Below are 22,965 nucleotides of genomic sequence, written 5' to 3'. Positions count from 1 at the left end.
AGAGAGAGAGAGAGAGAGAGAGAGAGAGAGAGAGAGAGAGAGAGAGAGAGAGAGAGAGAGAGACCCCCCCAAGTGCCCTCTCCCTCCCTCCCTCTTTTTTCTTTCTATCACTCTCCCGTTCGGAGGTGTGTGTGTTTCGCGCGGACCTCCGTGCAGCAGGTCCCCCCCCCAAGTGCCCCTCTCCCTCCTCTCTCTTCTTTTTTTTTCTTTCTATCACTCTCCCGTTCGGAGGTGTGTGTGTTTCGCGCGGACCTCCGTGCAGCAGGTCCCCCCCCCCAAGTGCCCCCTCTCCCTCCCTCTCTCTTCTTTTTTTTCTTTCTATCACTCTCCCGTTCGGAGGTGTGTGTTTCGCGCGGACCTCCGTGTGGCAGGTCCCCCCCCCCCCAAGTGCCCCCTCTCTCTCCCTCCCTCCCTCTCTCTTCTTTTTTTTCTTTCTATCACTCTCCCGTTCGGAGGTGTGTGTGTGTCGCGCGGACCCCCCCCCCCCAAGTGCCCTCTCCCTCCCTCCCTCTTTTTTCTTTCTATCACTCTCCGTTCGGAGGTGTGTGTGTTTCGCGCGGACCTCCGTGCAGCAGGTCCCCCCCCCCCAAGTGCCCCCTCTCCCTCCCTCTCTCTTCTTTTTTTTCTTTCTATCACTCTCCCGTTCGGAGGTGTGTGTTTCGCGCGGACCTCCGTGTGGCAGGTCCCCCCCCCCCAAGTGCCCCCTCTCTCTCCCTCCCTCCCTCTCTCTTCTTTTTTTTCTTTCTATTCTTTCTATCACTCTCCCGTTCGGAGGTGTGTGTGTGTCGCGCGGACCCCCCCCCCCCCCAAGTGCCCCCTCTCTCTCCCTCTCTCTTCCTTTCTCTCGGCTCTCTCTTCCTCTTGCCCCGCAGCTTCACTCGCTGTCTAGTCTAGGTAGAATGGGGGCGGGCATCTATCCACAGCGCCCTGTGACGTGCACCAGGTCGTCAAATCAACATGACCTGATTTACTAGAGGCAAATAGGGGATGGGCTGTAACTGAGGAATTCGCCAATATAGTATTTAGGCCCAAAAACACATTGATACGAACTCCTATTACTATAATACAATGCTAGAGACTGAAAAATGACATTTATAATGCATGGCACCTTTAAATAGTTTAAAAATATCAGTCATTTCTGAAAATAAATTACAATGTTTTTGGAAAATAGCTCTTTATTTGATTAACGTAAAAAAGTGTTTTCTATACAGAGATATTGACATCGGTAAATATCGGTATTGGCCAGAACAGCAATATTAATATCGGTTAAATCAGAAAATGAGTTTTGGAGCAATTCCATGCAAATGTCAACCTCACCATGAAAAAGAAAGTTATAAAAAATCAAAATGTTTTTTTTTCATGGTGAGGTTGACATTTTCATGGAATTGCCCATAGGGCATACAGACCCCCATCTGCACCTTTTGTTTACAGTTTATTTTTCTCTTTTATATTCAGAGTTAATTGTATTGCCTATATTTATGTCTTTCTACCATTATCCTGTCAATACCTGTACCCCCCCCCTCCCCCATACTGCTATGACGCCCAAATCCATAAAGGAATATATATTATATTATAGGAATTATATTACCATAACCCTTTCACTACCACACTACAGAAGATTAACACTACAGACGGTTAACCGTCTGTAGTGTGGCAGTGAAAGGGTTAACCTTCTGTATTGTGGTAGTGAAAGGGTTAACCTTCTGTAGTGAAAGGGTTAACCCTTTGTCATGTGGCAGTGAAAGGGTTAACCTTCTGTATTGTCGCAGTGAAAGGGTTAACCATCCGCTAGTGAAAGGGTTAAACAGATGCTACTAGTCGGATGGGCTGAAGAAGCTGACTCACCGTTGCCTCTGCCTCTGTTTCAGGGTTTCGATGAGTTCATGAACCTGGTCCTAGATGATGCTGACTCACCTCTGCCTCTGTTTCAGGGTTTCGATGAGCACATGAACCTGGTCCTAGATGATGCTGACTCACCTCTGCCTCTGTTTCAGGGTTTCGATGAGCACATGAACCTGGTCCTAGATGATGCTGACTCACCTCTGCCTCTGTTTCAGGGTTTCGATGAGCACATGAACCTGGTCCTAGATGATGCTGACTCACCTCTGCCTCTGTTTCAGGGTTTCGATGAGTACATGAACCTGGTCCTAGATGATGCTGACTCACCTCTGCCTCTGTTTCAGGGTTTCGATGAGTACATGAACCTGGTCCTAGATGATGCTGAGGAGGTTCACATGAAGACCAAGAACAGGAAGCCCCTGGGTGAGCATCCCGCTTCTGACACCTGAGGGAAAACTAACCAATAGGCAGGCGTGCGTGCATGTTTCAATCCCACCCATCATCCCAAAGTGGCCGCGCTTCATTGTCGTTGCATTGTGGGAGGTATTACGTAGGGCTGACCTTCGTATTTTTCTTGGCATTCGAAGCTTCGGGGCTGAGATTAGATTTTAATCCGAAGCTTTGAGGAAAAAAAACAAAAAAAATATTAAATCTTTTTTTTATTTGTTTTTTTGTGGGACTTGTACAGCACTTTGTTTAACTTTGTCAGTGCTGTAAAGTTTAAACCTTTTTAAATCTTAGACAAACGAAACACTTTGCTTTCATGAAAAATTGTAAGCCGTCATTTGAGGCTTTATAAAAGCAGCACAATGAACACAAATCTGTCAGTGCCGAGTCCGACCTCATCTTAAATAACAAACAGCATTGCTTGTTGTAGTTAACAAAGAGAGGCAGAGTTGATTTAGCAAAAAAAATAATAATAATAATTGCATTTAAAAAAATATATATATATTCGCATTTTATTTTCCCATTCGAATCCCATGCCCATCGAACTAAGCTTCGAAGTATTTAAGACAGCCCCAGTATTACTCTACCGTGCCTAAAAGGCCAGCTCCGCCATCTGTGTGTGAATGTGAGGAACAAATTGTAAAGCGCTTTGGATAAAAGCTGTTATATAAATGCACCATTTACGAATAATAATCCTTGATGCTAGTTCACATAACACCCTAGCACCTCCAGTTCATCCCCAGACTCTGTTGCCTTTAGTCGCTCTACAGGGGAAGAGGAGCACAGAAGAGAGGATGAATATCACTGAGTAGTGATTTATGGTGAACCGCTTACATCCCTTGGTGACAGTAGTCTCCTTCCTTAGATTAAATTAACCTCTTAAAATGTATTGTCATTAAACAGCACAAGTACAGTACAACAAAAAAGTGTGGCATCCAACCACAGTGCAAATGTAACGGTAATGTTCAATAGTAATATACAATGTACAGGTAATTAAACTGGGTATAAAATATATACATTAATATTACTGAGTAATAGTGCTAATCGGATGTATCTACAGTGTTGTAGTATTAATATGTACAGTGATACAGGTATGATGAGGTTATAAAGAGCCCTGTCATTCCAGTTCAATAGGAGACATAAAAAGGTGTGGGGGGGGGGTGTGTGTAATGAAATTGAAAAAACAAACGCATTGTTCTGAATGTCTTAAGTGGTGGCTACATACATCAGTTATATTATACGTTACAATGATAATAAATGTGAATTTTTATCTGAATATATATATACTATGAGTAAAAGTAAACGGTATATGTAACTGAGGGGTACAATTCCCTGACTGTATTGATAAGTATGGTATCATTAAACCACTACCGCTTTATGTACTTTAATTACTGGCCATACAGTACATGATATATAAATATGATGAACACTTCCCACAATGAATCGGTTCCACACAAAGTGGTAATTAAGTATTTATTGCAGCAAAAGGTACATAATATACTTCTCTATTTTACTTTGGATGCGCTTATAAGGCAAAGGAATGTGCGTAGGCAAATCAATAATGAATGTCCATTCTCTGGTTACGCAGGAGGTAATTATACAACCTGAATCTTAGGGAATTATATCTATGGTACACTAGTAATATATAGCGGGAGATACTGGAAGGGTCCCCCCGGTTGTAAGCCAGCAGGGGTAGAGGATCTGTCGGTAGTAGAGAGTCTGGTCAACGATGACTAAGGAGACTCCAAGTACAGGAGACGGTGCAATAGTCTCTTGATCCACAGACGAATACAGCTGTTCTCCGTAGACTGTAGCTCCACAGTGAAGAAAGCTAGCCGGCCTCAGGCTCTCTGAGGCGCAGACTCGACGTGGCTCCTCACAGGGTAAATCCTACACGTGTAGGCGTCGGCGATTCTCCGCTCCATAAATCACAGGACCAAAACAAATATAATCCAGCCGCAAAGGGCTATGTAGTCGTCGGGTAGATTAATCCAGTGTACATGTCCACACGGTTCTCGTCTAGGTCTCCTCGGGTGAAAGCGCCATGAAAGCAGCCCAGCCTGGATAAGCACTCTAGCTGGTACGAGGAAGCGTTGGTGATGCTGGTCACTGTAGAACGATACACTATACACAATTATACAACGGCATGCAAATTTCTCGATTCTGATTGGCCATTAACACGTCTTTATTGGCAACAATCCACGCTGCTGGCCCAGGACCCGCCCACAACCGACCCACATCACATCACTCCGCCGGATCACAAGAAGGTGGCCAATAATCTTTACAAATGGATATGTTAATGGCGACTAAACGACTAAATATCAAGCGATTCTGTCACAGCGAATGTCTTAGTCGTTTAAACAATGTTGGATGATGTAATTGATGGGTCTTGAATCATTCTGTAACAAAAGAAAAATCGCGGATTGATTGATGGATTAATTTGCGATTTTTTTTTCAATTTCTTTTTCCTTTCGACTGTCAGCGCTCGCTCTAGTCTCCACCCACCGCCACACCCCCCCCCCCCCCCCCCCCCCACACACATACACACACACACGCACACGCACGCACGCACGCACACGCACGCATGCACACGCACGCACACACACACACACACTCTGCCTGCAACGCGGGGGATAGTCAGAGAGCTGGGTGCTGCGCTGTTCTAAGTGAGCATGGCCTATTGAGTTGATTGATTGATTGATTGCTAATTTTATTACTGTACGCTTGGTTTCCAACTGGTTAAGTTTAGGCCCTCTACAGTAGGTTTAAAAAAAATAAAAAATAATAGGGCGAACAAAACGTTTTTTTCCTATAGGGCAAAGAAGACTTTTTAATTTGTTTTACCTACTTTATATAGAAGCATCTAAGAATGAAGTTCTATGGAAAGTAGGTCTGCATTCCCTTAACAATTGTGTGTATTGAGCCGTACTGTATTGTACCCATTCTGCATCTGGTAATAAAATTTTCAATCAATCATTCCAATAATACACAGTTGGATGTGTTAGTTGGTTGGATGCACTTCAAGCTGCTTCCACATGAGGCAACTTCTCTCAATCATTCCAATAATACACAGTTGGATGTTAGTTTGGTTGGATGCACTTCAAGCTGCTTCCACATGGAGGCAACTTGTCTTTTTTGTAGTTGTGGGAACTACTTTTTCTGGCGGATGGTTTTTTCAATAAATCTTCGATTAATGTGTGTTTATTGTATAGAAATAAGGTTGGATGAATCTGGCAGTTGTATAAAAGCTTTACATCACTTGCAGTCGTGATTTGTGACCAATAAACCATGCCTAGGGGGGTCTAACGACCGCCCCTAGGCATGGTTTATTGGTCACAAACCACTCCTGCGCGTGATGTAATGCTTAAATAGACTATTACTGACTTAATAGAAATATGTCGCACTCGACGGTATAGCGCCAAACTCTGACAATTCAGTTATTAATTCGCACGCGGTCTCAATGCTCTATTTGGGGCCAAACAGGCCATACTTCACCGCACGGAGTATCGTGGGTGAGGCTTCAACTTATTGGGTAACTCGAACTCGAACTGAACGGACTGCGGACTGAACTACTTCTGTATTCACCTGCGCCATATTTATATGTACGGGGAACAAACATAGTGCCAGCCTTATTCCTGTCTCGTAGTCCTGGGCAAAGCCGGGCATGTACAGACAAGCCTTGACGGTAGCTTTGAACTCGACTCTGGGGGTAAGACACTGGCGCTGGTGGCACGCCATCCAATAAGAGAACGAAATATTATGGTCTGTAGTAGGTTAAAGGGATATTCCGTGTATATGTACAAAGAATACACAAGGGATATCAAACTATACAAATATTATGCAATATATATATCAACCAATAAATACATATATTCGGTTTAATCTGACCCTTTGTAACAGCCGCCTCCTAATTAGTCCCACCTAATTAGCTAAGCAGAGACAGATTAACCGCACTGTCCACTACTCAATGTCCGCTGTGAGGGTAGGCAGTTCACAAAGTCAGGGGTCATGGTCGTCATTAAGCGAGTCGGGGAGCCTTGGCGACTCTATCAGCCTCGCCACGGGTCGGTTGTAGGTCCGCCCTTGGACGAGCAATTCTGCCACTCTGACCGGCCGGCCACGCAGCTCGGGGTAGTGACTGGTCTATGGTCATGACGACTGGACGGGATGAAGGGGGGCTTAGGAGGAAGCGGGCCTGAGACTGCTTTGATCTGTGCTTGGCTGTGCCTCCTCCTCCTCCGTCTGTTTCTCTTGTTTGCTCTGTACCCCGTCTGAGGAGGGGCCGGTCCCGGCCGCCCCGTCAAGGAGTCGCTTGGGGTGCTGGGTTCGAGGCAGGGTTCGAAATTAACGGGGGCTTGGGGCATAATGCCCTTGAAAATGGATAAAATGCCCTCGAAAAGCAGTTAAGGGGGGCACTTAATGCCCCCGACAGTTTACTAATTATATATATATATTTATCCGGTAATGGAGCGTCTGTGTATCGTATACGGTTCAGATGACGCGCAAATAAAAAAAATCATTTGGCGGAGCCGGTGTTCTGCACTGCCAGGTGCTAGTCAGTTTGTGTAAAAATGGCACGCACAATATAAATCAATCTTCATTACGACTTTAAAAACATAGCCATTAACATTACATAGGCCTACACACATCTTGCCATAGCGTTAGCAGTTTGTACAATGTTTGTAGCTGTTAGCTAGCTAGCCCTTCACAACAACAGCTAACACCGTAGCTACTAGCTACTGTAGCAGAGGAGGAAATGGGAGTCTGAGAGGCGGGGTGTTTAAAGACAATGATAGGCGTTTATTCAACATCCAAGAAGGCTAACATACAACTGTGTTTTACTAACTCCAACCGGGACTATTGCCGCTTTCGCGCTGCTTGTTGACGTTATGAACTGCTCCTAACGTGACCGGAGCTGAAGGTGGCGGTGCCACACGCTAAAATGTCCGTGGGGACCCGGCGCCAACCCATAGATAGTTCCAACTCACCGAATTACGTAATCCACCACAGTTGCACTCAATATTTAAATAATGTTAGTCTAAATATATGTAGACAGAAACATAATAATTTCAAGCAGAAAACGAATCTTTCCATTAAGAACTGACAAGCAGGGAATTTAAACATGGTTGACATTGTTTTTGTGTGTTTATATTAATTAAAGAAAGGAAAGTCTAGTGCTGGCTGAGCATATTGTTTGTTTGCACTAAATTAATACTTTGACAAATGTAGCCTATATTTTTCAGTCAGTTCGGTCTTTGTGTGCCAAACATTATTTAAGGCTGTAAACACTGTAAACCTTTTATTTTATTTTTAATAAATGAGAAACATGTTTAGATTTGAGTGTTATAGAAAAAGAAAGCAATACGCTTGGACCAGCACTCACAGATTTTGGTATATTTAATGGCAGCCTGAAACAAACATGTTTCGGAACGATTATGTTCCGAAACATGTTTGTTTCAGGCTGCCATTAAATATACCAAAATCTGTGAGTGCTGGTCCAAGCGTATTGCTTTCTTTTTCTATTATACTCGACGGGATTTCAGCACCCAGTGTTATAATTTGTGAGCGCAGTCTATCTTGACTTTTAGATTTGAGTGTTAAATTTTTTTTAATAAAAATTAACGTATATCGAACTGAAAACCGTGACCCCAAATTCGTGATATGAACCAAACCGTCCATTTTGTGAACCGTCCCACCCCTACCGTTTATCATAAAAATTCAGTGCCCCCGAAATACAAAAAAAGCCCCCGAAAATCAATTAAGGGGGGCAAAAAAAGCCCTTGAAAAAAAATGTTAATTTCTAACCCTGGTTCGAGGTCAGCTACGTCTGAAGCGCAGCTGAGGGGGGTGGAGTTCCGAACTCCCTCTGGTGCCCACGGTTCTCTCACGGGCCTCTCGCTTAATGTCAATAGCCTCTGCTGTACGAGGGAGTGGCCGGTGTCGCTCGCCTTTGTGTGTAGGCAGCGTGTAGACGTGGGTTGACTGTCAAGTCCGTAGAGGGGGCCCTGGAGCGTCCATCCCAGTCGGGTCTGAACCGCGACTGGGCATCCTTTGGGTCCGATGTGGGCCGCCTCAATTGGGAGAATGAGGTCCGCGTGGTCGGAGCCGATGAGCAGGGTCGGTGTGGCGCCGTCGATAAGCGGTATAGGTAGTTGACGTAGGTGCACATACTTAGCCATCAGCTGTGGGATAGGGTAGGTGTACTGAGACAAGCCTATGTCGTGGCTGGTGAAGACGTTGGTTATACTATACTGCTTCTCGGGCTGGTCCACCGCTGCTATCTTGAAGGAGACCCTTTCACCTTTTATGGTCTTCTGGTCCCTTCTGATGGTGCGTATGGTCATGGTATCTTTGACACCCCGCAGGCCCAACTGGGCTGCTGCGGAAGCGAGGAGGAGAGTCTTTTCAGACCCATCGTCCAGGACGGCGTAAGTGTCCAGGACCTTGTCCTCGTAGCTCAGGAGCACTCTGACCACTTTGAGGAGCACTCGGGGGGGGTCCCGCTCTGCTTGGGGTCTATGTGGAGCACTCCTGTCTCGGGGGGGTTGTCACCTGTCTGTGGTGACACAGAATCTATATGGTGCGAGTCGCACCGTGACTCCCAGTGTCTGCTGTAGCAGTCGGGACACCAGGGAGCGGTCTGGTGGAACTTTGGTGCTGGTGCCACCGCCTCGGCATGGTACATTACCACGACGGGCCCACTCTGTTGTCCTGGCTGACGCCCGTTGATGTCATGCAGGACCTCCAAGTGGGTGCCACCGCACCTGCTGCACTTCTTCTTCAAGCGGCACTCAGCTGCTAGGTGGCTGCACGCGCAGCGGAAGCAGCGGCGGTGGTCCTTGATCCACTGACTCACCTCGTCCGTGGTCAGCTTCCCGAAAGTGTCGCATTGGTACAGCCGATGTTCTCCCTCACAGTACTGGCACTCAATCTTCCACTGGTCCTCTTTCGTCGAGGGGGTGTGGTGGTTCTTGTGCTGCGGTACTGATTCGGCTTGGTGCATAACGGTCACCAACCGGCGGTTATCCGTTGATCACCGAGGTCCGAGTCTTGGGCTTGGTCCACTCCATACAAACGTGTCGAGTCGTAGGCTACTGACCTCCCTGGCGAGGAACTCAGATAGGTCTAGGAGGGATGCCTCTGGACCGTTGGGGTCGCGGTAGTCTCTCTGCCGCCGAAAACGCTCTTGTCGGGCAGGAGGGAGCTTCTCTAGTATCCTCTCTACATTAGAGTTAGCGTACAGTTCATAGATCCCTTTTTCCTTTTGGGACCCCAGCATCCCTACCAGGGACTGTACCTTGATAGCGAGGTCATCTAATGCTCTGTTGTCTCTGGCTGGGGGGAGACGGTCAATGTCTCTTATCTCCTGTATCACGTAGTCCCATATGCGTCCATAACGTTGGTCGAGGGCTACTAGAGCCGCGGTGTATGGGGTAGTAGAGCTGGAATATGCCAGCGCTATATTGTGCGCTCTGGGCACCTTCAGGTGCTTGAGTAGGATAGCATACTTGTACGGTTCATCTGGTACGTCGGACAGCATAGTCTCTAAGCACATTCGTAGCTCTGTGTACTGTGCTCTGTTCTCGTGTGTGAAGTCCGGGAACGTCGGTGTGCCAAGGTACGATGCCATGGATGACTGGCACATCGGTGAGCGTTGGGGGAGAGGCCTCCTGGGCGAGTCTCCCCGTGCGCGCCGTCTTGGGCTGGTGCTTGGTGGGTACCGAAGGTCGGGTACCCAGGTGCTGTTCCTCGGGGCTGGCGGTGCGTCAAACTCACCCGTGAGTTGAGTCGGGGGTTTGTAGCGTAGTGCCTCGGGGCTGACTTCTGGGCTGTACTGGACCTCCTGGTCCAGAGTACGTTGCTGCTGGTCGGGACTGTACTGGGCCTCCTGGTCCAGAGTACATTGCTGCTGGTCGGCTTGACATTCCTCCTCTTCCTCTTCCTCTTCCTCTGCTAGGACCTGGAGTCTTCTGTTCAGTCTCTCGGCGTGGTCCGGTTCTTCCCGGTTGCTGGGTCTCGTATGGACCGGCCGGGGAGGGGGTTCGGAGACGTGGACAGGATCCTCCTGTTGGCGTGGTCCCGGGTCGCTTGGTCGGGTAGGGGAATGCGTCCTAGACCCTTGTCGTGACGATCTCCGGGAGCTCCGTGCGGAGAGAGGGGGTGTCGCCATGGTGATCAATTTGTCCATCAGCTGCGCCTGCAGCCGGTCGCGCTCTGTCTCGCGCTGGGCATGGGCGGCGTCGCGCGCTGCTTCGCGCTGGGCATTGGCGGCGTCGCGCTGCGCATTGGCTGCGGCGTGCTGCGCATCGGCGCGGCTTCTCTCAATGTTCTCTTCCGTCTGGAGGCGTCTGGTCTCCAGTCTTATGCGGTCGTCTTCACTCCTTTGTTGCGCCTGGAAGCGCTCTCGCTCGGTTGCAGAATGTTCGCGTTCACGGAGGGCTTGCGCTTGGAGTTGCGCGTGAAGGTGCTCTCGTTCGTCTGCAGCTTGTTCGCGCTCGCTCGTCTGTTGCGCTTGGAGTCGATCGCGTTCACCCTGAAGTCGATCGCGTTCGGTAGAGGCTGCCAGGGTGGCGATGAGTGCCTGTGCCAGCATCTTGTCCGCCTCGCTGGGGGAAGACGCCGGTCGAGGCGATCGGCTCCCGGCAGTACTCGTTGGAGATCCGTTCTCCTGTCGCGTACCGAGGAGATCCATCTCCTGGGTGCGCGTCTCTTCTTGTGGTGGGTCGGGTTCCGTCCCGGGAGGGCTTTCTTTATCCTGGAGCTCTCCGGGGACTACCTCGTCGCCGTTGGCGTTGTCGGGGGGTAAAGTCATGTCATGTCCCTCCTGGTCCCCCCCGTGAGCTTGGTCAGTTACGTTAGAACCCACTAGGGTCTCTACTGGCGGGGTAGCCTGGTCGGTAGGGTTGGACATAATTTTACTATCCGTATTTAACTTCCTTTTAAAGCTAGGTATTGGACTGACAACGTAGTCCTCTAGGTGAAGAGGTGGCTGCCGTCTGCGCTCCGGGCGATCTAGCTTAGGAGAACCGTTTGTGGAGTGTTCATCATCGGCCATGTCAATATTAATATTATATTAATATTACGCTAATTCTCTCCGGCTCGAAGGACCAATTGTAACTGAGGGGTACAATTCCCTGACTGTATTGATAAGTATGGTATCATTAAACCACTACCGCTTTATGTACTTTAATTACTGGCCATACAGTACATGATATATAAATATGATGAACACTTCCCACAATGAATCGGTTCCACACAAAGTGGTAATTAAGTATTTATTGCAGCAAAAGGTACATAATATTGTTGAGTACCGGTCGCAAACCGAGGTCAGATTGATTATCCCATAACTCATTGGTCCGAATCCCAGCTTCAAGCAGCGTCCTGCGAAGTTTGGGACGTCTAGGACTCAATTGTGTCTATAAACTTCAGGGCTTAAACTCAGCCGACCTCGGCTCACACACAGACACCCCCCCGTCCCCTCCAGTCATACAGTTGATGGATTGGAGTTGCGGGGTGTATTTACTCTATTCTATTTTAATCTATTCGGTTGGCCGTAGAGTTTACTTTTATTTATTTTGCTTTAATCTACTAGGTTGGCCGTATTACCACTATATGGCTTTACTTGATAATCCCATTATAGCTAGGGATAAAGCCACTTATTCTATTTCATTCTATTCATAATCCTATGTCTCCTTTTACTCCATAGGTATAAAGCCACACTTCTAAAGTTTTACATCATTAATCAAAACGCAATACGGGACCGCGTGGTTGACATATTTCTCTTTAGGCCTCCATATGGATAAAGCCTTAATGCATAATCATAAGTCTCCTTTTACTCTACTTGATAAAGCCTATAGTTATAGTTATATCCCCATTATAGCTAGGGATAAAGCCACTTACACATATTGTTTTACATCATTAATAAAAAATGCATGGGGTGAAGTTACAAATGCAGAACACATTTCAATGCTTACCCGGCCGTCTGGTCAGAAGAAAGGCTACAAAGGATATATTTATAGAGAGGTTTAATTAGAAAAAGCAAGTTACAAAAAGAGACTGAATTAGAAAAAGTGTCCATTTCAGTTAAAATATGCACAGAACAAAACATCTCATCTCTGCACGGCTTGTGCCCCATGTCTGGCAGCAGGATCTCCATTCAGTTTAAAATAAGCACAGAACAAAACATCTCATCTCTGCACGGTTTGTGCCTCTTGGCTAACAGCATTCTTCTTTCAGTTTTAAAATAAGCACAGAACAAAACATCTCATCTCTGCACGGTTTGTGCCTCTTGGCTAACAGCATTCTTCTTTCAGTTTTAAAATAAGCACAGAACAAAACATCTCATCTCTGCACGGTTTGTGCCTCTTCCTATCTCTCCATGTCAGTGTAAAAATCTCTCCCTTTCTCTCGCCCGTTGGCCCTTATAAAGCCCCCAGATCTCTTCTGCTTATTGGTCCAAATACAGCGCTGTCACCGTGATGTCATTTCACCAGCCAGTCAATGCACGGCTCGTGGGGACTGGCTCTCCTCCCTTTTTACTCCACTAGGCTGTAACTTGAAAGTAACTGTAACGTTTTTCGCTGGAACAGACTCCCTTTGTTCTCGGCTGGCTCGGAGCTGTCTCTCAAGGTCACATTCTTAAGGGGCCCCTTTCATTTCTGACTCACAGAGACTGCATTCTGTAACATAACATTAACTTTTAACTGTAGTATAGTTTAAAAGGTGTATAAAGAATATACAGTTTATATAAGATACAAGTGTATACAAGTTATACAAGTGTGCACCCGTCCTAGAGAGCTGTCTCCTCTGCCACGGATCTTCACATATAGACACATACAGTAACATATGCCTAGATCTAAAACAGATATATACCATAAACATATGAACGACTCAGGATGTCATTGTCCAAAAGTGTCGCTTGTTTTGTGACACTTTACACCCACTCTGCCATCCTGTGAGGTCTTTGTCCATCGTCAATTGAATAATGGAAAAATGAAGCATATGATTACATGTGAAAAATAGATATATAGGGCTGTATTGGAACGACTCAGGATGTCATTGTCAAAAAGTGTCACTTGTTCTGTGGCACTTCACACCCACTCTGTCATCCTGGGCGGTCATTTTCCATTGTCTTAATGGCGTCTGTACTGGGGGACGAGATGGCGATTGTGGGGTCACGTGGCTGTGACTCTCCACACCCCCTCTGCCATCTTGGTACCTTGTTACCCTGGTAGCCGGCGGGAAGACTTGCATCTGTTGTTCCCTGGCTGGACGGCTCGACAGGATAGGGGTCACGTTGTTGCTTGGTATCCGGCGGGAAGACTTGCATCTGTTGTACCCGGCCGATGCACCCAGGCTGTTGTCGTCTTGGTCATCTTGGTCACCTTGGTCATCTTGGTCACCTTGGTCATCTTGGTCATCTTGGTCATCTTGGTCATCTTGGTCATCTTGGTCACCTTGGTCATCTTGGTCACCTTGGTCATCTTGGTCATCTTGGTCATCTTGGTCATCTTGGTCATCTTGGGGTCGCCCCCTCTGACCTCTTGGATCTCTCCCATAGTTTGAGGTAGGTTGATTTGTCACTTCTCGGGCGACCCCCACGGATCCCCGAGAATTGTAGCAGCAGTCCTCTATTGAAGTGTGGTTGGCCTGGTCTTGTGACCCTGTCCGTAGGCCTCGCAGGACATCACAGATACAGTCCACAGAGGACTCATTTCTTTTCTCTCTTTCAGGTCCATTCAGGGCTCTCGTCGCCCTGTAACCTGGGTCCAGGCCGATGTCTCTCTGTCCGGTCTGGGAGGTCTAGGAGGTCTGGGAGGTCTAGGAGGTCTGGGAGGTCTGGGAGGTCTGGGAGGTCTAGATGAGGACCTTGAGGATGCTCTGGAGCTTGACCTAGCCCGGTCTTCCTCCATTTCCGATTTCTGACCTGAGTCAGTATATTCCTTCTTGCCATTCGCTGCGTCGTCCGCTGACTCCGTGGGGCAGCCCCCCCCCGGAGTCAGTGTGGCACTGGTTCAGGTTTTGTCCCCCTTACCAGCGCACATTGTTCACAGATCTTTCGGACTGTTGTTTCCGTCCACTTCCTTCTTGCACAGGGGGTCCACCCTGTGTTGTGCTTGTCTCGGTCCAGACTGGGTAGTTAGTTACTTTTTATGTCTGGTATTAGCTCCGGCTAGTTAGCCAGCTTGTAGATTCAGGCTATGTAGCCTCTTATAGACTCAGCTCCTGCTGATAACACCAGCCTGTATTATTACGCCGGTTCCACTTCCGTCACAGTAGCAGGACTTATGCAGGACTTATTCTGATTTTAAGTAAACATTATGTTATTTCTAGTTCAGGTGACTTGGTACCTATTTTTCTACTTAGGTTTCGACTGTAAGTAAACATTACTGCTCGCAATGGCTATTTCAGCCTGCTATTCGTAATGGCTATTTCAGCCTGCGATTCGCAATGGCTATTTCAGCCTGCTATTCACAAAGTAGAGGTTTTTTTTTTCTACTTAAGTTCTGACTTTAAGTAAACATTACTGCTCGCAATGGCTATTTCAGCCTGCTATTCGTAATGGCTATTTCAGCCTGCTATTCGCAATGGCTATTTCAGCCTGCTATTCACAAAGTAGAGTTTTTTTCTACTTAAGTTCTGACTTTAAGTAAGCATTTAGTTACTTCAAGTCATGAGTAAACCTTTTTACCGTAATCACAAAAATATACTTTAAGCGTGATCCTTTCTTTAAGTAGAACCTTCTACTTTTTTTTGACTGTAAGAAAACATTACGTAACTTTTTAGTCATGAGTAAACGCCACTTCAAGTCGTTACTTATCAACCCTCTCTTGTTCCTGATAGATTTTTTACCAATATACTTTTGGCTGTCTGCTGCGCTCTGCAGACCATCTACGTCACCAGTGTTCCAGATCTCGAACATTAGGAAGAGTCTTGGTTGGAGAGGTTCTGCCGATAAGACCAATCTTGAGTAAGGTTGACTCAAATCTGTAACTAATTCTACTCCAGAGACACCTGACAGCAGTTATTTCAGTTAATATTCTTCCGGCTGTTGATACCTATTTAATTAGTATACAGCCCAACTCACTTGAACTCATGTTCTAAGCCCCGGAACCTCCAATCCGTTTTGACAGACCTATAGACCAGTGACTTGGCCGCCAAAGCACCACAGCGTCCTGTGTGCTGAGGCTTCCAAGTCCCCACAAGTCTGATAGGCCCGTCGGATATAGAGACCCTGATGCTCGCTCTGTCCCACCGCGTCAAGGCGCTAAGCTTGATGAGAGTTTGCAGAGTCTCAATTTTTATCCATAGGCGCTGGTGAGTGTACATCTCACGCAGCTGATATGGTTGGTACAGGTGCTAACCTACCAGATGGTAGCTGTCAGGAAATCCCCTTTGCATGAAATAGATTACAAATTCTTTCGTCCTCTCTACTCTGGTTTAGAGAAAAGACGGACATCTTTACAGTATTTGTGTTGAGAAAGCATTTTGACTTGGTCATACAGCATGCATTCCGTCCGTAACTGGTCTCGGGACCATGCTGCGCATTTGGCTGCAAGACGGTTACCACCTGGTACACCGATGAATAGCTTTTCAAGCAGTAAGCCTGATCTTTGCCTAGGCGTTCCACGTATGACTGATTCTGCTGCAACAGTGAGAGACAAGCTCCCGTCTCGCACCTGTGGGATTAGTTTCTCCACCATATTTTCCCCTGGATCTTGACCGGGGATTCTTACTTCCATTTCCATCATTTGGGCCATTGAAGCCCCTTCGGGGACCTCCAGTCCTTTGAGGTGTCTCAAAATGCGAGCGGCCTCCGGGTCATCATAGAGAGGTGACCCATGGAAAATCTGAGCACACTTATGGATATAAGCAGCCTGGGTCTCCCCTCGAAGCATTTCTGGGGCCAGTTTTTTGAGCACTTGGGTTTTGCTTAACAATTCTTGTGCTTTGTTGCTTTCTCCATATTGGGTGCTGTCACGCAGACTCCTGCCTGTATGTGAACTCTTTCCTCTCGGTCGGTAAATGTCTCCGGGAGATTGGGCTAGTATGGAGTGAGGGCTCACTTCCGGTCGGTGTTCCTCTGTGCTGTGTCTCAGGGCTCGGATTGGGCTTATGGACGGGGCCTCGTTCAACCAGTTTCTTTCTCTCCTGGCTATTTCAGCCATGGCCCTGTCTAGCTTGTACACCTGTTCACGTAGTATGTCATAGCCTGCATGTAAGTGTGCATGCTTGTATGGTCCTGTTACCCCAGGGTGAGACAACACTTTTTCTGCCACGGGTGACCGGGCTAAGGCCCGAGCCGTTCCCCATCTCACGGGATATGCTGGCATAATATCCCCTGTTTTCTTTCCTTCCAAGTCTCCTTCACTCTCTTCGGAGACGTCCTCCAATCCTGAGCTCCAGGTCAAGCCCGAGGGTGACTGAAAGGTGGTGCCTTTCAGAGTAGGCCCCTTGCCTATAGGTCTCAGTTTGACCGGTTTCGCTCTCTTGTTTCGAGGTCTAGGAGGTTCGCCCCTCGGGTACCGAACTCTCTCCCTAGATCTTGATCGAGATGAAGACTTGGAGGATGCTCTGGAGCTTGACCTATCCCGGTCTCCCTCCATTCCTGAGTCCTGATTTAGATCAGTATACTCCTGTTCGCTACTTGCTGGGTCGTCCCCTGAGTCCGGGGGACGGCCTAGAAGTCTATGGATACTCCTGGCCTGAGATCGCGCAGGTTCCGCCTTTTCAGGTTCGAACTGTACTGTCGGTCTCCTGGGTGTGGATGATCTCCCTCTCTCCGCTACTCGGGAGGAGTTCTGGGAGTTGGACCTTTCTTTCCTGGGTACGGGTCCCGATCCCTTAGGGTTCGGAGGGGGAGTGAGAGGTACCAATGCAGGCTCATCGTCCTCGTCTTCCTCACCCTCCCCGGCTCTATCCACGGCCAGGGTTATTGCCTCATGGTCCCTAGGTTCCATCATGAGACGGATCTCCGTGTGCCCTGCACTCCTTAGGCTTGAGATCGCGCTGATTACGGCTTTCCCCAACCATATGCCTCTTTGGCCATATCCTCGAGACCTGCCCCACATCAGGTTTATGGCTAGTCGGTAGGGCATGTCCTTAGTACCATGGCCAGCATAGATTTCCCTTTTCTGCAGTAGTTCCTTTATACGGGACACCAGTCTGTCCCAGTTTATGTGTGAGGACTCTATCTCCTTGTATTGGTCTTGACTTAGTGTCACATGGACAATTTTCTCCGCGTGAAACACCTCATAATCACACTCTGTGATTACTGCCTTGCCTGGTTTCAGGGGCTTTTTGGTCCTTTTTTCCATTACCTGTTTCCTCAGGTTCCGGTAGTAAGAGCCTCCTGCCGTTACCATGCTTGTTTCCCATCTACCATAGTTCGTCAATGACGGACCAGTGAAGGTGAGGATTGACCATGGTGTCTCAGAGTTATCGGTCCAGACTGGGTAGTTAGTGACTGTTATGTTTGGTGATTGTCTGTGAGACCTTGTAGATGTCACTCTCACCCCTGAGTGTTCACCACGGGGAGATATATAGGTTGCTCTCGCTTGCCTCACTTCCTCGTGACCACGTGGTCCTGGGCTCATGCACTGCAGGGAGTGATCTCGCTCCTGCAGCTCCTTCAGCTCCTCCTCAAACTCCTCCTTCTCCAGACGAGACTGCAGCAGCTCCTGTTTGGTGCTTCGCAGTTCGTCTCTGGTGGTGTGGAACTGCTCCATCCAGTGGGCACTCTCGTCCCTGCAGTCCTCTAGCTGCTGCTGCAGGGAGCTCACCGAGGTGTTCACACGCTGCCGCTCTGCCTCGATACCTGCCTGAGACTGGGACACCTGCTCCATGCTGCTCCTCAGCCTCTCCATGTCGGTGCTGTACTGCTCCCTGAGGGTCTCGGATCTCCCGGTCGTGCGTGGCCACCTCGTCCTTCAGCGCCCCCTTCAGGGCCGTGAGCTCTCGCTCCCGCTGCCTCAGCGTCTCCTGGAGCTGGAGGTTGTCATCCAGTTAGCATTCAGTTCACTCCTGGCTTGTCAGCCCATGTTCCAGTGAACGCGCCGTTTTAGCTAGCGTCACGTAGCCTCGGGCTAGGTAGCCATCCAGGGAACATTCAGTGAACGGTCGTCTTGGCTGCGTGTCACGTAGCTTTGGGCTAGGTAGCCATCCAGCTCGCCTCTCTGTGAACGGCCGTTTTGGCTGCGCTTCACATACAGTCTCCCCTCCTCACATACAGTATCTTCGGACTAGGGAGCCCTCGCCTTTCTGTGAACGGCCGTTTTGGCTCGCTTCACATCCACACTCCGCTCCTTACAAACAGTGTCTCCGGACTAGGGAGCCCTCGCCTTTCTGTGAACGGCCGTTTTGGCTTCGCTTCACATCCACACTCCGCTCCTTACAAACAGTGTCTCCGGACTAGGGAGCCCTCGCCTTTCTGTGAACGGCCGTTTTGGCTTCGCTTCACATCCACACTCCGCTCCTTACAAACAGTGTCTCCGGACTAGGGAGCCCTCGCCTTTCTGTGAACGGCCGTTTTGGCTTCGCTTCACATCCACACTCCGCTCCTTACAAACAGTGTCTCCGGACTAGGGAGCCCTCGCCTTTCTGTGAACGGCCGTTTTGGCTTCGCTTCACATCCAGTCTCCCCTCCTTACAAACAGTGTCTTTGGGCTAGGGAGCCCTCGCCTTGGGTAGGGCCAGTTCGCTTCCTGTGGGCAAAGCACGAAATTATGTTGCACTTGTAACTCCCCCCAGAGCTCTATAAACATTATGTTACCCTTTAGTTGTGAGTAAACGTTGCTTTAATCACCAAGATAGAGCTTTCTATTCATTTGTGATATCCCCGAGTACAGCCTTCCACTCGAGTCGCCAGTAGAGCTTTCTACTTTAATTTTTGCCAAATCTGTAATTTAATTTTACTCCAGAGTCTTTTGACAGTAGTCTTGTCTTCTTCGGCCGTTTAGCACCTATTTTGGTTAGTATAAATGCCCATCGCCAGGGACGCCATGTTGAGTACCGGTCGCAAACCGAGGTCAGATTGATTATCCCATAACTCATTGGTCCGAATCCCAGCTTCAAGCAGCGTCCTGCGAAGTTTGGGACGTCTAGGACTCAATTGTGTCTATAAACTTCAGGGCTTAAACTCAGCCGACCTCGGCTCACACACAGACACCCCCCCGTCCCCTCCAGTCATACAGTTGATGGATTGGAGTTGCGGGGTGTATTTACTCTATTCTATTTTAATCTATTCGGTTGGCCGTAGAGTTTACTTTTATTTATTTTGCTTTAATCTACTAGGTTGGCCGTATTACCACTATATGGCTTTACTTGATAATCCCATTATAGCTAGGGATAAAGCCACTTATTCTATTTCATTCTATTCATAATCCTATGTCTCCTTTTACTCCATAGGTATAAAGCCACACTTCTAAAGTTTTACATCATTAATCAAAACGCAATACGGGACCGCGTGGTTGACATATTTCTCTTTAGGCCTCCATATGGATAAAGCCTTAATGCATAATCATAAGTCTCCTTTTACTCTACTTGATAAAGCCTATAGTTATAGTTATATCCCCATTATAGCTAGGGATAAAGCCACTTACACATATTGTTTTACATCATTAATAAAAAATGCATGGGGTGAAGTTACAAATGCAGAACACATTTCAATGCTTACCCGGCCGTCTGGTCAGAAGAAAGGCTACAAAGGATATATTTATAGAGAGGTTTAATTAGAAAAAGCAAGTTACAAAAAGAGACTGAATTAGAAAAAGTGTCCATTTCAGTTAAAATATGCACAGAACAAAACATCTCATCTCTGCACGGCTTGTGCCCCATGTCTGGCAGCAGGATCTCCATTCAGTTTAAAATAAGCACAGAACAAAACATCTCATCTCTGCACGGTTTGTGCCTCTTGGCTAACAGCATTCTTCTTTCAGTTTTAAAATAAGCACAGAACAAAACATCTCATCTCTGCACGGTTTGTGCCTCTTGGCTAACAGCATTCTTCTTTCAGTTTTAAAATAAGCACAGAACAAAACATCTCATCTCTGCACGGTTTGTGCCTCTTCCTATCTCTCCATGTCAGTGTAAAAATCTCTCCCTTTCTCTCGCCCGTTGGCCCTTATAAAGCCCCCAGATCTCTTCTGCTTATTGGTCCAAATACAGCGCTGTCACCGTGATGTCATTTCACCAGCCAGTCAATGCACGGCTCGTGGGGACTGGCTCTCCTCCCTTTTTACTCCACTAGGCTGTAACTTGAAAGTAACTGTAACGTTTTTCGCTGGAACAGACTCCCTTTGTTCTCGGCTGGCTCGGAGCTGTCTCTCAAGGTCACATTCTTAAGGGGCCCCTTTCATTTCTGACTCACAGAGACTGCATTCTGTAACATAACATTAACTTTTAACTGTAGTATAGTTTAAAAGGTGTATAAAGAATATACAGTTTATATAAGATACAAGTGTATACAAGTTATACAAGTGTGCACCCGTCCTAGAGAGCTGTCTCCTCTGCCACGGATCTTCACATATAGACACATACAGTAACATATGCCTAGATCTAAAACAGATATATACCATAAACATATGAACGACTCAGGATGTCATTGTCCAAAAGTGTCGCTTGTTTTGTGACACTTTACACCCACTCTGCCATCCTGTGAGGTCTTTGTCCATCGTCAATTGAATAATGGAAAAATGAAGCATATGATTACATGTGAAAAATAGATATATAGGGCTGTATTGGAACGACTCAGGATGTCATTGTCAAAAAGTGTCACTTGTTCTGTGGCACTTCACAAATATACTTCTCTATTTTACTTTGGATGCGCTTATAAGGCAAAGGAATGTGCATAGGCAAATCAATAATGAATGTCCATTCTCTGGTTACGCAGGAGGTAATTATACAACCTGAATCTTAGGGAATTATATCTATGGTACACTAGTAATATATAGCGGGAGATACTGGAAGGGTCCCCCCGGTTGTAAGCCAGCAGGGGTAGAGGATCTGTCGGTAGTAGAGAGTCTGGTCAACGATGACTAAGGAGACTCCAAGTACAGGAGACGGTGCAATAGTCTCTTGATCCACAGACGAATACAGCTGTTCTCCGTAGACTGTAGCTCCACAGTGAAGAAAGCTAGCCGGCCTCAGGCTCTCTGAGGCGCAGACTCGACGTGGCTCCTCACAGGGTAAATCCTACACGTGTAGGCGTCGGCGATTCTCCGCTCCATAAATCACAGGACCAAAACAAATATAATCCAGCCGCAAAGGGCTATGTAGTCGTCGGGTAGATTAATCCAGTGTACATGTCCACACGGTTCTCGTCTAGGTCTCCTCGGGTGAAAGCGTCATGAAAGCAGCCCAGCCTGGATAAGCACTCTAGCTGGTACGAGGAAGCGTTGGTGATGCTGGTCACTGTAGAACTTTAGCCGCACGATACACTATACACAAATAGACTATTACTGACTTAATAGAAATATGTCGCACTCGACGGTATAGCGCCAAACTCTGACAATTCAGTTATTAATTCGCACGCGGTCTCAATGCTCTATTTGGGGCCAAACAGGCCATACTTCACCGCACGGAGTATCGTGGGTGAGGCTTCAACTTATTGGGTAACTCGAACTCGAACTGAACGGACTGCGGACTGAACTACTTCTGTATTCACCTGCGCCATATTTATATGTACGGGGAACAAACATAGTGCCAGCCTTATTCCTGTCTCGTAGTCCTGGGCAAAGCCGGGCATGTACAGACAAGCCTTGACGGTAGCTTTGAACTCGACTCTGGGGGTAAGACACTGGCGCTGGTGGCACGCCATCCAATAAGAGAACGAAATATTATGGTCTGTAGTAGGTTAAAGGGATATTCCGTGTATATGTACAAAGAATACACAAGGGATATCAAACGATATACAAATATTATGCAATATATATCAACCAATAAATACATATATTCGGTTTAATCTGACCCTTTGTAACAGTATACACAAGGTTTGATTTGAAAAGCAGTAAAAACTTTTACAGCAAATCGAGCATGTCACAAGAAAGCCATGGGACTTATACAGGTGCAGTTTATACAAGGTACCCTAACTGGCATGATGTACGTCATTACGTTGTAGTCCGTGCAAGTTTTCGTTAGACATTAGAGGTCAGACTTTTCTGTACAATATTTTATAATGACGCCATATAATCGCATGTGTCGTGGGTCTGCGGGAGGTCTGGAATGTGGACTGGACTGGGTCTCCGGTAGCCCCTCTCGTGACTGTGACGCACGCCAACAGGGTTTGGCCGAGTGAATCCACAGTCCCTTGCTCCCCCGCAGGAAACCACCCTAATTAACTCTGAACAACTGAAGAAGTATCGCAGAGAAATTTCAAAGGTACTCACAGTTGCACGAGGGTCTTGGACGGAGATACGCAATGGTTTGAAAGCTCGGCGTTGCTAATAAACAAGTAAAAAAAATATATATATAAACGTGTAAACATCACAGACGGCAGCCATTACGTTCTTCGCTGTTTACACGTTTATAAATTATTAAAAATGTTTATTAGCAACGCCGAGCTTTCAAACCATTGCGTATCTCTGTCCAAGACCCTCGTGCAACTGTGAGTACCTTTGAAATTTCTCTGCGATACTTGTATAACGAGCGTTTTGCGTCGGACCAGTTCTTCAGAGTTAATTA

The 22,965-nt window shown here is 47.3% G+C and overlaps 1 protein-coding gene across 1 annotated transcript in view; it reads left to right on the top strand.

The window, feature by feature from the left end:
• Nucleotides 1-22,965, top strand: part of snrpe (small nuclear ribonucleoprotein polypeptide E) — a 31,812-nt gene that overhangs the window by 8,222 nt on the left and 625 nt on the right. Inside the window, exon 4 of the mRNA XM_084316923.1 lies at nt 2,184-2,262. Coding sequence (XP_084173049.1) covers nt 2,184-2,262 — 79 coding nt within the window. The remainder of the gene's footprint in view (nt 1-2,183; nt 2,263-22,965) is intronic.

Source organism: Notolepis coatsorum (assembly GCF_963971535.1).
Source record: "Notolepis coatsorum genome assembly, chromosome: 6".
NCBI lineage: Eukaryota > Metazoa > Chordata > Actinopteri > Aulopiformes > Paralepididae > Notolepis > Notolepis coatsorum.
This window is presented reverse-complemented; position numbering and strand designations above follow the sequence as displayed.